The 13,130-nt window shown below is 37.9% G+C and overlaps 1 protein-coding gene and 1 long non-coding RNA gene across 7 annotated transcripts in view; one reads left to right on the top strand and one right to left on the bottom strand.

Annotated features, from left to right (window-relative positions):
• MDN1 (midasin AAA ATPase 1) overlaps positions 1–13,130 on the top strand; it is a 166,430-nt gene that overhangs the window by 48,810 nt on the left and 104,490 nt on the right. For all 3 annotated transcript variants that reach the window (XM_038554729.1, XM_038554731.1, XM_038554730.1), the window contains exons 17-22: positions 5,803–5,906; positions 7,833–7,977; positions 8,886–8,982; positions 10,162–10,275; positions 12,536–12,683; positions 12,976–13,086. In XM_038554729.1, coding sequence (XP_038410657.1) covers positions 5,803–5,906; positions 7,833–7,977; positions 8,886–8,982; positions 10,162–10,275; positions 12,536–12,683; positions 12,976–13,086 — 719 coding nt within the window. The remainder of the gene's footprint in view (positions 1–5,802; positions 5,907–7,832; positions 7,978–8,885; positions 8,983–10,161; positions 10,276–12,535; positions 12,684–12,975; positions 13,087–13,130) is intronic.
• The window catches only part of LOC102156150, a 68,431-nt gene that overhangs the window by 33,827 nt on the left and 21,474 nt on the right, over positions 1–13,130 (bottom strand). The gene's annotated exons all lie outside the window — the stretch shown is intronic.

The following is a 13,130-nucleotide window of genomic DNA, read 5'->3' as shown; positions in this document are numbered from 1 at the left end:
TGGTAACCTAAAACTAAAGTTTTACTAAGTTAAATGATGAGTTAAGTAAAAAACACTAAATCTCTAGATCATTTCTAAATAAGATAAAACCTTAATTACTAAACATAGGTTTATATGCTTTTGGCCTCCTTTTACAGAGAAACTAAAGATATTTGAGTTTGTTAGTAAACATGTTTTGTGCCATTGCTGAGATAAGGCATATATTTCTAAAAATTCTTAAATGTCATAAATTCACCAGTCTAAGGAATGCTGCTGGTACAACAGACAGTTCACTATTAGTTACTACTTAGTTTTCACTAGAAACTTAAGGTTTCTAAGAGTTAAGAATTCTAATATATAGAATTAATGGAAATGATCAGAGAAAAAACTATGCAAGGAAAGTGAGACTGGTTATTTAGAAGGAAAATTGAAGACAAAAAGTGAATGTAAAGAGGAAAGTTGTAGGTTTGTGAGAAAGGAATCTTTGGAAAGGAATTTTGTGCTTGGTAGGCACTAAGATTAAGTTTATTAGGGAGTGATCAACACCTGGGGAAGAGAAGGGAGTAAGAAAGCAAGATTAGACAGAAGTTGAGCAGTGATACAATATCAACAGAAGCTTAGCTGATTCTCTGAGGAGTTTCAAATTTGGATTATCCTTCAGAACCATCCTTTTTTTTTTTTTTTTTTTTTTAAGATTTATTTATTCATTCATTCAGAGAGAGCAAAGAGAGAGGCAGAGACACAGGCGGAGGGAGAAGCAGGCTCCATGCAGGAAGCCCGATGTGGGACCCGATCCCGGGTCTCCAGGATCACACCCCAGGCTGCAGGCGGTGCTAAACCACTGCGCCACCGGGGCTGCCCCTTCAGAACCATCCTAAATTGGGGCAAAATTGGAACTGGACTTTTATAATAGTTACTGGATGTGACCACCTGGGAAGAGGGCATGCCCTTGGTAAGGCAGCTGTCTTTAGTCAAGGCCATCCCCAGTGGCATTTCAGAGTTGAGGACTGTTGGCAGCACCCCTGCAGCTGAGAGTCCTTCATTTCTGATGGAGATTCTGGTCAGCACATCACTACACCCACCACAAGAACTCAGATCCATGCTGTGCCCTGGGTATCCTTATCCTGATAAGTGTATGTCAGCATGGGAGATGACAGGAAAAAGGAAGGGACTCTATAAATTTTTAAAGAATTCATTTGTTGGAACGAGTAATCTTTAATATCAGAAGTATACCAGCATCAAATTGGAATTAGGTTTTCATGTTAAAATGACAGTTTCCTTAGGTTATTGGTCTAATAAGAAATTATAAACAGGTTTTTATCTTTAATCTGCTTAGAAAAACAAATTTCTGTGTTTTGTCTTCATTAGATCCTTGATTACTTAAGAAAGTTGCATCTTCTCAGTATTAAAAGTCCTAAGTGTTGCTAACAATTCTGTAACCTTCTGTATTTGTATTCTGTAACCTTTAGAATCTCTTATTGCTGCCTTGGCTAAATAGGATACTAAGTTTTGTAATGATCTATAATCCTATTTTTGGCATATGCTTCAAAACTTTGACACTTCTGACAAATTTCCCAAAATTCAACTTCTAAATGAAGTCTTTTTTACTAATTAGGCTTGGTTGTTATGTCAGATTACATGGAAGCATTGTCAAAGAAAGGATGGTAAACCTTCTTAAGTTGTAAGATTAAAAAAAATATATTTTATTTATTCATGAGAGAGACCAAGAGAGAGAGAAAGAGAGAGAGAGGCAGAGACATAGGCAGAGGGAGAAGCAGGCTCCACACAGGAAACCCGATGTGGGACTCGATCCCGGGACTCAAGGATCACACCCTGGGCCGAAGGCAGGCGCTACACCACTGAGCCACCCAGGCGTCCCAGGTTATAAGATTTTAATATAACTTGGTACAGTGTCATTACTTGTAATTCTAATTATTAAAATGTTGTGTGCCCAGTAATAATTATATTTCCCTGTCAACTGTATTATAATGAACTCTGATCAGATCTTTAACCATGGCCATTTTTGAGCCTTTTGCCATTTATAGTTATTGTTGATGATCTTGCAAGTATGTTTCAGCTTAAAGGCAATTCGTAGAAAGGACTTTTGACAAATAAGGCTTTTTGATACCTTTAAGATGATAAAACTGAACAAGGTAAAAATTTCTGGAACTAATGAAAGAACTAGATTCAAGCAGAATAACATGGGACTAAAAGAACTGAGAAAAATGATTATATATTTTTTATGACTTTTGTTTGAAGTATTTCTGGTTCTCTAATATTTGCTCTTACAGATTTAAGGGAACTTTTTCTCTTCAGCTATGACTCACAGGAATTTAATATAATGTTCCTTTGTAAACAAATATGAAACATTTATTTTTTTCCTCCAGAATTCAGAAATTCTCTGAAAATTCTTATATTTTCGTGGCATGTATTATAATTATTAGCATAAGATCTCTAAGAATCTGTTCTCCGTGTAATAGGATGCCACTGGAAACATTGGTTATATTACCAAGGCTTTGACTGGAATGTCATATTTGAGGGTGAAATGCATAGACTCAAATGTGACCAGACAGCATTAAAGAAGTAGGTTGACTTTATGGAGCCAATAAAGCCCCTTGGAAATAGCAGCTTGATACCTTGCTTACAGATACCTTGCTTACAAAGCATCTTTACCTGGTCTAACTTTGAGAGCCCACCTGCAGGACAGTCTCCTGAGCTGACAACTGTTTAACAGAACTGACCTATTTTCAAGACTAAGATTGGTTTGTGAGATATGGAGCAAATTTCTTACCTAAGGTCCAGAACAATTAAACTCAATCTAACAAGAAACAATGTTGGATTGTGATTTTTTCTTTTTTTCTTTTTTTAAAAGATTTTATTTATTTATTTATGAAAGACAGAGAGAGAGAGAGAGAGAGGCAGAGACACAGGCAGAGGGAGAAGCAGGCTCCATGCACCGGGAGCCCGACGTGGGATTCGATCCCGGGTCTCCAGGATCGCGCCCTGGGCCAAAGGCAGGCGGCGCCAAACCACTGCGCCACCCAGGGATCCCGATTGTGATATTTTTCTAAAAAAAAAAATCTGTCAAAAGGGAAGAATGTTAATTTGTAACCATATACAAGGAAGTTCACGTATATATACTGTGGTAACATCAATAAAGCTGAAGCCCTTTTCACCAGTACATACTCATGGAGCTAGTTGGAAAGAAAGGGGTCTTTTTTTTTTTTTTTTTCTTTCTTTCTTTTTTGGTAAGACTTCATTTATTTGACATAGAGCTCAAGCAGGGTGGGGTGGCAGAGGGAGAGGGAGATCCTTGGGGCTTGATCCTAGCACCCTGGGATCATGACTTCAGCTGAAGGCAGAGGCTTAACCAGGTGCCCCCGGAAAGGGGACTTTTGACTTTTGAGAAAGAAAGACAAAAAAAACATAAGAGCCAGGATCACCCAAACCTTGGATGGTGGCACACCTTGAGTATCGATTTCACCCACTATCTTTGGAACGAAAATTTTGCTAACTATTCTTGTGAGCTCTGACAGATTTTTTTTTTAAATAAGATTTATGTATTTTTAGAAAGCAAGCAAGTGAGCATGGGGAGAGGGGCAGAGGAGAAGAGAGTCTTAATCAGACACCCTGCTGAGCGCAGGTCCTGACTTGTGGCTTGATCTCAACCCTGAGATCATGACCTGAGCTAAAACCAAGAGTAGGCCATATAACTGACTGAGCCACCCTCGTGCCCCACCCCAATATATCTTAAGATGTTTTTTTTAAGAGACAGACTAACAGAGGAGTGTTATTACTTGGGGTTACTGATTTGCTATATACTTTACAGCAGACTAACAGAGGAGTGTTATTACTTGGGGTTACTGATTTGCTATATACTTTACAGCAGGTTGAATCCACAAGCAATAAATGCTGGACAACAGGTGATGGTGTTTGTACATCCTTAAAGTGCCACTGTAAGAAGAGCTGTGTCTTTTTTTTTTTTTTTTTTAAGAGCTGTGTCTCTAATAGAAAAACAGTGGCCAGATTTCCTGCTTTTACCTACACAAGGGTCTGAATATGGACATGCAGAAAAATGACCAGGGGGTATACACAGATGGTGGCCACTGATGCTGATAGAACCCATCTGGTCAGAGTAGGAGGTGCTATGACAGCACTCGATGACCCACCTGTTGTACAGTATAAGAATGTTTTTCTCCACAGTTAAATATTTCTTGCATTCACCTTTTACTAGTGTCATTCGTGTCACAAGGCAACCCCTACTGTGAACTAATGCTATTTGGCTTTGAGGAAAAACCAATTTATATCCAAGACTTAGATCAGGTGGCTGGGTTTTAAAGGAATGAGGAGATTCAATAGAATTCAGTGAATTGTGTTTAACACTATTTCCAACACAAGCAACAAATTCAGCAAACTTCTAGAGCTTCCGGGCATCGCTGTGAAAGAATTGACTGGTGATAATGCGGTTGTCAGCCACACCAGAAAAATGAGATTTAGTGACAAGAAAGAGTGTTGGGGATACAGCTCTTTCCCAAGTTGTAAAGCTCCTTATTCTTGATGAAGGTTAGTTGCTGCATGGAGGTAAAGGACTTGAGCTGCTTCTGGTAGCTTGTATGGTTGCTGGATATGTCAGCTTTGATGTTGCTTGAAAGCAACCAAAGAAGAAACTACTGTTTAGTCAAGCAGAATGTACATGTTAAGCCAAGTGCTAGGGAATATTTCCAAGAAAGCACAAAGTTGTTTGATTCCTCAAACCCCGAAACTGCACCCCGTTTCTGTAGGAAGTAGTTAGAACTGTTATCCCAATTTACTCAAGAGTGAATCATGTTCAAAAGACAGTGGGGGGATCCCTGGGTGGTGCAGCGGTTTGGCGCCTCCCTTTGGCCCAGGGCGCGATCCTGGAGACCCGGGATCGAATCCCACGTCGGGCTCCCGGTGCATGGAGCCTGCTTCTCCCTCTGCTTGTGTCTCTGCCTCTCTCTCTCTCTCTCTCTGTGTGACTATCATAAATAAATAAAAAATTAAAAAAAAAAAACAGTGGGGATTGAAACTGGTAACAAAGGGTTAGTGGGACCAATAATAAGTGCAGATGTAGACTAAAACCACAGATGCAACTTTTTACCCAGACCTGTTTTCACTTGCCTTTAAATTTTCCTATCTTTCTTGGGGAAGGGTGGATTGAGGCTTCTATTCAGAGTCTCCTCATTGGGCTGACTCTTAAATAAATTCTTGCTGCACACTTGGTGTCTTTGTGATTGGCTTCCCTGCACATCAGGCAGACAAATTTGGGTTCCCTTACAGAATTAGGAGGAGTTTGGGGAAGAATGAAGCAGTAGAAATTGGAGCTTTGTAGGACTTAAGGGAGATGACTAATTCTGAAGTATTGCTGCTTCTGTGATTCTAGTCATGATTTCCATAAAAACATGATTGTTAATGTTGATGTACAAGTACCACTTATTGGTCAATAATTCCTCTTTCCTTAGAAAATAAATTATACCCAAAAAGCTGAATTCTACAGCCAAAGGGTTTTTGGTAGTTTAGTTATCTTCTCTGTGTTTCCTCGTTCATAAAATGGGAATAAGGGTATCTACTTGGAAGCTCTTATGAGGGGTGAAAGAATTAACTAACGAACATATGCATATAAGTGAACTAGTTACTATTGTGGCTGAAACATAACATTATATATAAGTATTTGAACTTATTTTTTTATACTTCTAAGATGTTTGATTTTTATGTGAGTTTTGTTTTTTTTGTGTGTGTGTTTAAGTTCTATGTTTTACAACCTAAAGTGTATGTTAAATTCTTGTCCTTATTCTTTTCTAGGGTTACTCCTAAAAGAGAAATGGGAAGCATTTGGTCTTAGACTCAACCATGCTCAACAACAGATGAAAATGACTGAAAATGCCCTATTGTTTGCATTTGTAGAGGTATTTTGGTTCAGTTATTTAGGTTAAAGGAATGTTGATTTGATACAAAATTCAGGTTTAGGCAGGCTACTATTTTGTATTATCTTTATGTTGATATTTTTAGTGCTTGGTGTTTGAGACTTAATAAACACTAATGAATAATACTTCAGGGGGAGATTTTTGAAAAATATCCTTTATGGAAATTATAAGGTCTTGATGAGCACCATTATTCTTAAAGTTGGAGTTGAGGACAACTAGTGGACTCTATTTCATGGTGAGGGGGAAGGAGGAGTAGATTTGGATCTATTCACTTTAGGCCTCACTCTCAGTGAATGGGTAGTTCTGCTGTTTTCTGCCTATCACCCTGTGGGAAGGACCAACCTAAAAAATTTTCATAGCTTAAGATTTTTATTTATTTTTATTTTTTTAAAGATTTTATTTATTTATTCATGAGAGACACACAGAGAGAGGCAGAGACACAGGCAGAGGGAGAAGCAGGGAGCCTGATGTGGGACTTGATCCTGGGACCACAGGATCATGCCCTGGGCCAAAGGCAGGTGCTAAACCGCTGAGCCATGCAGGGATCCCCAGCTTAAGATTTTTAAATTCTTATTTTAAAAAATTGTTTCTGCCTTCTGAGCTTTGAACTTGCCCTTTCCCCTTTTCCCTCTCCCCCATGTGTCTGACCCTGTCTTACCCATTTCGAATTCAAGTGGTGCAGCACCTCCGAAGTGTCAATGCACACACCTGCTGTTGCTTTTGATTCTGGAAGGCATGTAGTTTCAACTTGTAACAAAATATTTGTAGTCTTCAATAAACTGTGGTATTTTTTTAATAATAATAATAATAATAATAATAATAACAAATTGTTTCTGTGACATATTTTAGACCACACCTTAAAAGGAGGTGGGACTCTTGTTTGAGATAGTGTTTTGGTGAGAGAGATTACTCAATCATGTCCCATCAATATGGGAAATTTGGTCATCAGAGCTTAATCTTAATAGGAATATTTTTTTAAATAACCAATTAGGATGTCAAGTGCTCTCAAAATAGGGTTTATATCTATTTCATGACTTGGCATTACACTGGAGTTCAATACACTTGTCCTGTTTTAATGTTTTCAATTTATAGAAGATTCTGTTAGGATCATTGTGAAAACAAAAGTTAAAGCCATTTAATAATAAAACAGTTTCTGGTGTTGTATCAATAGTGGATTTTAAGATTTGTATTTCAGTTCTCTTGGAAACAGAACTTGAAGAGATAAACCAATGAAGAAGAGGAAAGATTTCTTTTGATATTCTTTAGCAAATGTATAAGGCTATGTATTACAACCACTGCACTCTTTTGACTTAGTCATTCGTCTCATCTTTGCATACTCATCAACTGATCCTACATTTATTTTTAGTGGTTTTAATAACCATTTGGATACTTCTAAACATCTAAACACATTATAGATTATTAGTTACCTGACTATCCATCTACTGAGATAATTTAGTTTGTTGCGTGTCTCTGTTAGGTTCAAACATACTCCCTTGACCCTTCTGGACATTTAAAAATGGTAACTCGGGATCACTGGGTGGCGCAGCGGTTTGGCGCCTGCCTTTGGCCCAGGGCGCGATCCTGGAGACCTGGGATCGAATCCCACGTCGGGCTCCCGGGGCATGGAGCCTGCTTTTCCCTCTGCCTGTGTCTCTGCCTCTCTCTCTCTCTCTCCTCTGTGTGTGTGTGTGTGTGTGTGACTATCATAAATAAACAAAAAAATAAAAATAAAAATAAAAATGGTAACTTGACCTTAGCTCTTGAAATCACCTGGCAGCCATTCGGCATTTAGGGTGAAAGTTCATTAAGTACAAGAGGTTTGCCCTTGTTTCTAACCCTGCTTACATAACTGCTCTTGGTGAGAGTATCTTTTTTGCAGTGGATTTTTAACACTTTATCTTCTTTTAGGGTACACTAGCTCAAGCCGTAAAGAAAGGAGAGTGGATCTTGTTGGATGAGATTAATCTGGCTGCTCCAGAAACATTAGAATGTCTCAGTGGTTTACTTGAAGGTTCTTCTGGCTCCCTAGTGTTGCTGGATCGAGGAGACACAGGTAGTACTTGATCTCATTGAGGTTTGACTTGATGCCAGGTCTTTGACCTCTTTAGAGTAAGATTCTTTTGGTTAGGTGGATTACATAGGTCTCCCAGTGTTCATTCCATAGTACTAATTTTCTGCCAAGTTAGGAGGCATGGGGAATGCAAAGAATAAGAATTTAAAAATTTTTTAAAAATTATTTGTTCATGGGGATCCCTGGGTGGCTCAGAGGTTTGGTGCCTGCCTTTGGCCCAGGATACGATTCTGGAGTCTGGGGATCGAGTCCCACGTCGGGCTCCCGGCATGGAGCCTGCTTCTCCCTCCTCCTGTGTCTCTGCCTCTCTCTCTCTCTCCCTTTCTCTCTCTCTCCCTCTCTATCTATCATGAATAAATAAATAAATAAATCTTTAAAAAAATTATTTATTCATGAGAGAAAAAGAGAGGTAGAGGCATAGGGAAAGGCAGAGGCAGGCTACTCACAGAACAGGGAGCCCGATGTGGGACTTGATTCCAGGACCCTGGGATTATGACCCAAGCCAAAAGGAGACACTTAACCAACTGAGCCACCCAGGTGCCCAAGAATAAGAATTTGTTACTTGGTAGTATATACTGAATTGTATATATTTGAATAGGTGATATACATATAGGTGAATAGGTGATAAAACATAAGTGGTAATGAACAACCATACCTTAAAAGATGGTGGAAGGGGAGCATAAGATTAAGTTGTTACATATGTCTGGAAATTGGTTTCAGTGGGATTTCAGAAAAAGGAAGGATGGTTTGCACAGCCAGCACCATTCTTGCTAAGTCTGAGGCAGGGCTTCCTGGCCTGAGGTTCTGTGAACTTAGATAGTCTTCCCCGGGGCACCCGTGGCTGATCACTTGATGTTACCAGTTGAGAACTTATGGTTTTCTCTTACCAGAACCCCTGGTTCGTCATCCTGACTTCCGTTTATTTGCTTGTATGAACCCAGCAACAGACGTGGGCAAAAGAAATCTCCCACCAGGAATAAGAAACAGGTGAGGGGACATGGCCTGGTTCCTGGGGATTTTTAAAAAAATTCTCTTTATTGGTTGATAATAATAACATAACCAGTCCTCATAATGGTGCTTGAAATTTCTTGATCTCTGCTAAGAGGAATTCTTCTTTGTCATATTCTTCTACTTTCTTTAGGTGATAGGAATATGGAGGACCCCAGAACACTGGAGAATTTTTTCAGTTGGGTTGTTTGTATGACACGTAATGGCTCATGGATATCGTTGAAAATAAAATTTTTTCTTCATTCAATTAACCTTATAGCTATTAGGAAAACCTTTACATACTGATAAAACAGTATAATATATAACAGTATAAGTACATTTTAGGAACTGAATGAATCCTCTTGGATGAGGCCAGTGATTTGTAAAAGGCCTTTTAAGTTTCAGTGTTCAGTAAACACTGACTGACACTAACATGGTACTTAGTTGTTTGGTATTTTATGTATATAGCATTTGGAAAAAGTTAAATGATCTTATTTTTGTTGGTGACCTTTTGTTGAATTTTGAGTATTAAAATAGTGTTAAAATTTTATTAGATTCCTCTCATTATAAGAGTAATAAAACCTTCTTAGGAAAATTTTATAAACTATAAACATTATATCTTCCTTTGCTCCAGTGACTTTATTTTTGAATGTGTGGGTGCTTTTTGTTGTTGCTGCTGGATGTATTTTTTATTACATGTAGCTATAACACCTCTGAAAATAAGGGATAAATGTCTTATTTTTTATAATTATTTCTTACAAAGAGTATTGCGTAGAAATAATAAATTTTTGGTAACAATTACGTTATCTTATTTCACTATGGTCAGTTTATAGCTAGATGAAAGACTTTCATATTTTATACCATAAGCAATTAAAATGAGTTTACATAACTTTGTGTTTTGTATTTTTTTTTTTTTAAGATTTTATTTATTTATTTGAGAGAGAACAAACTGTGGGAAGGAGTAGCAAAGGGAGAGGGAAAAACAAAAAAACAGGCTTCCCAGTGAGCAAGGAGCCCCCCAAGGGGCTTGACCTGGGATCATGACCAGAGCCAAAGGCAGATGCTGGCTTACTGACTGAGCCACCCAGCCACCCTTTGTGTTTTGTATTTTTTAATTGTCAGAATAGTTGTATTAACTTCCTAAAAAGTGGTTATTATGTAATAATAATTGTTTTATAGGTTCACAGAACTTTATGTAGAAGAATTGGAAAGTAAAGAAGATTTACAAATTCTTATTGTGGATTATCTGAAAGGACTGAGTGTAAATAAGACCACAGTGCAAGGAATCATCAGGTAGGTTCCCTGTGTGCCTCATCCGCAAATACTATTTATTTTATTTTATGTTTGTTTGTTTGTTTGTTTATTTATTTAATGCTTCTTATTAGAGAAGGATTATCATTAAGGTTTCTATTTTAAAGTTGGAACTTTAAGAATTCCCATGGATCTTCCTAATGAAGCCACATCGAAAGCTTAGTAATTACCACTTAACGAGAATATGTAAACAATTAGACAGTGTTCTTCTAATTAGTTTTTTTTTTTTAATTTATTTATTTATGATAGTCACAGAGAGAGAGAGAGAAAGAGGCAGATCACAGGCAGAGGGAGAAGCAGGCTCCATGCACCGGGAGCCCGATGTGGGATTCGATCCCAGGTCTCCAGGATCGCGCCCTGGGCCAAAGGCAGGCGCCAAACCACTGTGCCACCCAGGGATCCCTCCTAATTAGTTTTGTATTCATAGCTAGGAGTTTGCATCTCTGGAAGGTGTAAAAGGCTTGCTTGTATTTTGATCTGTCTTGATGAAATCTTATTTTTGCAGGTTGCATGCTAGTTATGTGGGATGCAGGGAGAAAAAGGTTGATACAATGAATGATTCAGATTTAAAATTAACTGAGGCATAGCGGAATAAAGTAAGGACTGGCCATGTGGCTTGGTGCTTTCTTGAGCCTTTTTTTTTCTGTTTCTGTTTTTGTTTTTGTTTTTATGCCATGTGGAAAGGGTACAGTCTCTTATATTAGACAGCCTGAATCCTAGTACAGGCTCTGTCAAAAACGAATTCTATCATTCTGGGCACATTACTTAGTAATTTAAATTTTGTCTGTGTCATCTAGAAAGAACATTACATTATGTAAAGTTTTTGAAATAGGATCATATTAATGTTTTACTTTGCTTTTTGTGATTTGTTCCCTTTTTTTTTTGTACAAATAATTATTGAGTTGCCCAGGTACTAGAGATATAGCTATAAATATCTGAATATTTAATATTAATAATAGCTATATCTGAATCCTGATTCTCCTTATTTTAGGTTATGGTAAGTGAAGAAAAATAACACATAAAGTAAAATGGGGATTAGAAAATACAGGCTTGGGGCCCTATTTTAAATAGGATAGTTAAGAAGGCATTTGTGAAAATGCTTTGGAGTGGTTTACCAATACCACATTCTAAAATTGGAACACATTTTGTTAGCCAAGATTATTTGGACAAAAGTATAAATACGTGTGATTAAAATTCAAAAGCGAGATAAAACAGATTAGTAAAGCAGAGGCTCTTGTAAGATGCTGAAAGTATAAGTAGTAAGTGTTCCATTTGTAATAACCCACTTCTGGAATGTAGATTCTTTCTATAAGAGAAAGAATATATAGCTAGATTGCAGAGATAAGCCAAATCTCATTTGGATTTCATCTGTGACATGCATTTGGTTACTCTTGATCTTGTATAGCTGATCATGAATTTCATGAAATTTTAAATTCCTCGCATTTCATGTTTTATTCTGAAACTCCTAACATCTTGTCATCTTTTAGACTTCTAAAGTGTGTGATAATGATAACAGTAACAGTCATATTTTCATGCTTTTTAACGTTTTGTCATTGTTGATTATGGCTGTACCTATGACCTTTCAATACACCGTGATTTTTCCTGTGTGCTTCTTCTCCATTACTATTATAGATTACATAGGCACTTTATTTCCCCATTGTATTAGAGTGTATTAGGAACACTGTGTTTGAACTCTGTATATTCTCTCTCTCTCTCTAAGGTTTATTTATGTGCTCGCTTCTGCAATACATATACTAAGATTTATTTATATTTAAAGAGAGAGTAAGGGGGGGGGAAGGGACAGGTCAAGCCCACTCCCCTGTGAGCACAGAGCCCAACATGGGGCTTGATCTCACAACCCTGTGATCATGACCTGAGCCGAAAGTAAGAGTCGAATGCTTAAATGGCTAATCTACCCAAGTGCCTCTGAACTCTGGATATTTTTACTAAGGACTTCTCCTGTCTTGCCATCCTTTTGTTAAGAACATCACCTCTCTCCTCTTTTTACCCAAAAGGAAATTGATAGATCCTTCTTTTGAAAAAGTCTTTGACTGTGTGAGAAATAGATTTAAAAGTGAATGTCTGAGAGGTTTTGATGAATGCTCTAGGAAACTGTATGTAAGCTTAACTATCTAATTCTATAAAAGTGGCTTTTGGGCCTTGTGTAGAAAATCAAAGTAACGGCAAAATGGTGAATGCTTATGAGTTAATAAAGTCATCTGAACTTTGTCCTTTTTTGTAGCTTGTACACAGCTCTCCGGAAAGACTCTGGGACAAAATTGGTGGATGGAACTGGCCATAGACCTCATTACAGCCTTCGGACCCTTTGCAGGGCTCTGCGATTTGCAGCTTCCAATCCGTGTGGCAACATCCAGCGCTCGCTCTATGAGGTCTTCCTAAAGTCTCTGCTTGGATGGGAGTTTGGTGGATGGGTTCATCATTGAAAGGGAGGGAGTGGTGATGCATATGCTGGGTCTGCCTGTGCATGTGTGTTCCATTTAGTCAGATCAGCCCAGAACATACCAGAGTGACCCTGTCCTTATTCTACTATAATATCACATTTAAAAGTTGTTCTGGGAACCAGCACCACCCAAGAGGTTGAATTTTTTTCTTGAAATAAGTTGGCCTGTAATTGCAGAAGGGTGTAATCAGTTTTATGCATATTTGTTTTTTTTTTTCTAGGGCTTTTGTTTGGGTTTCTTAACACAGCTTGACAGGGCATCACACCCAATAGTTCAGAAGCTCATTTGTCAACACATTGTCTCTGGCAATGTAAAAAGTCTGCTGAAGCAGGTATGTTGTTTGTTTTTTTTGACTTCTTTAACATAAATAAAAGG

Source organism: Canis lupus, chromosome 12, assembly GCF_011100685.1.
Source record: "Canis lupus familiaris isolate Mischka breed German Shepherd chromosome 12, alternate assembly UU_Cfam_GSD_1.0, whole genome shotgun sequence".
NCBI classification, from domain to species: domain Eukaryota; kingdom Metazoa; phylum Chordata; class Mammalia; order Carnivora; family Canidae; genus Canis; species Canis lupus.
This window is presented reverse-complemented; position numbering and strand designations above follow the sequence as displayed.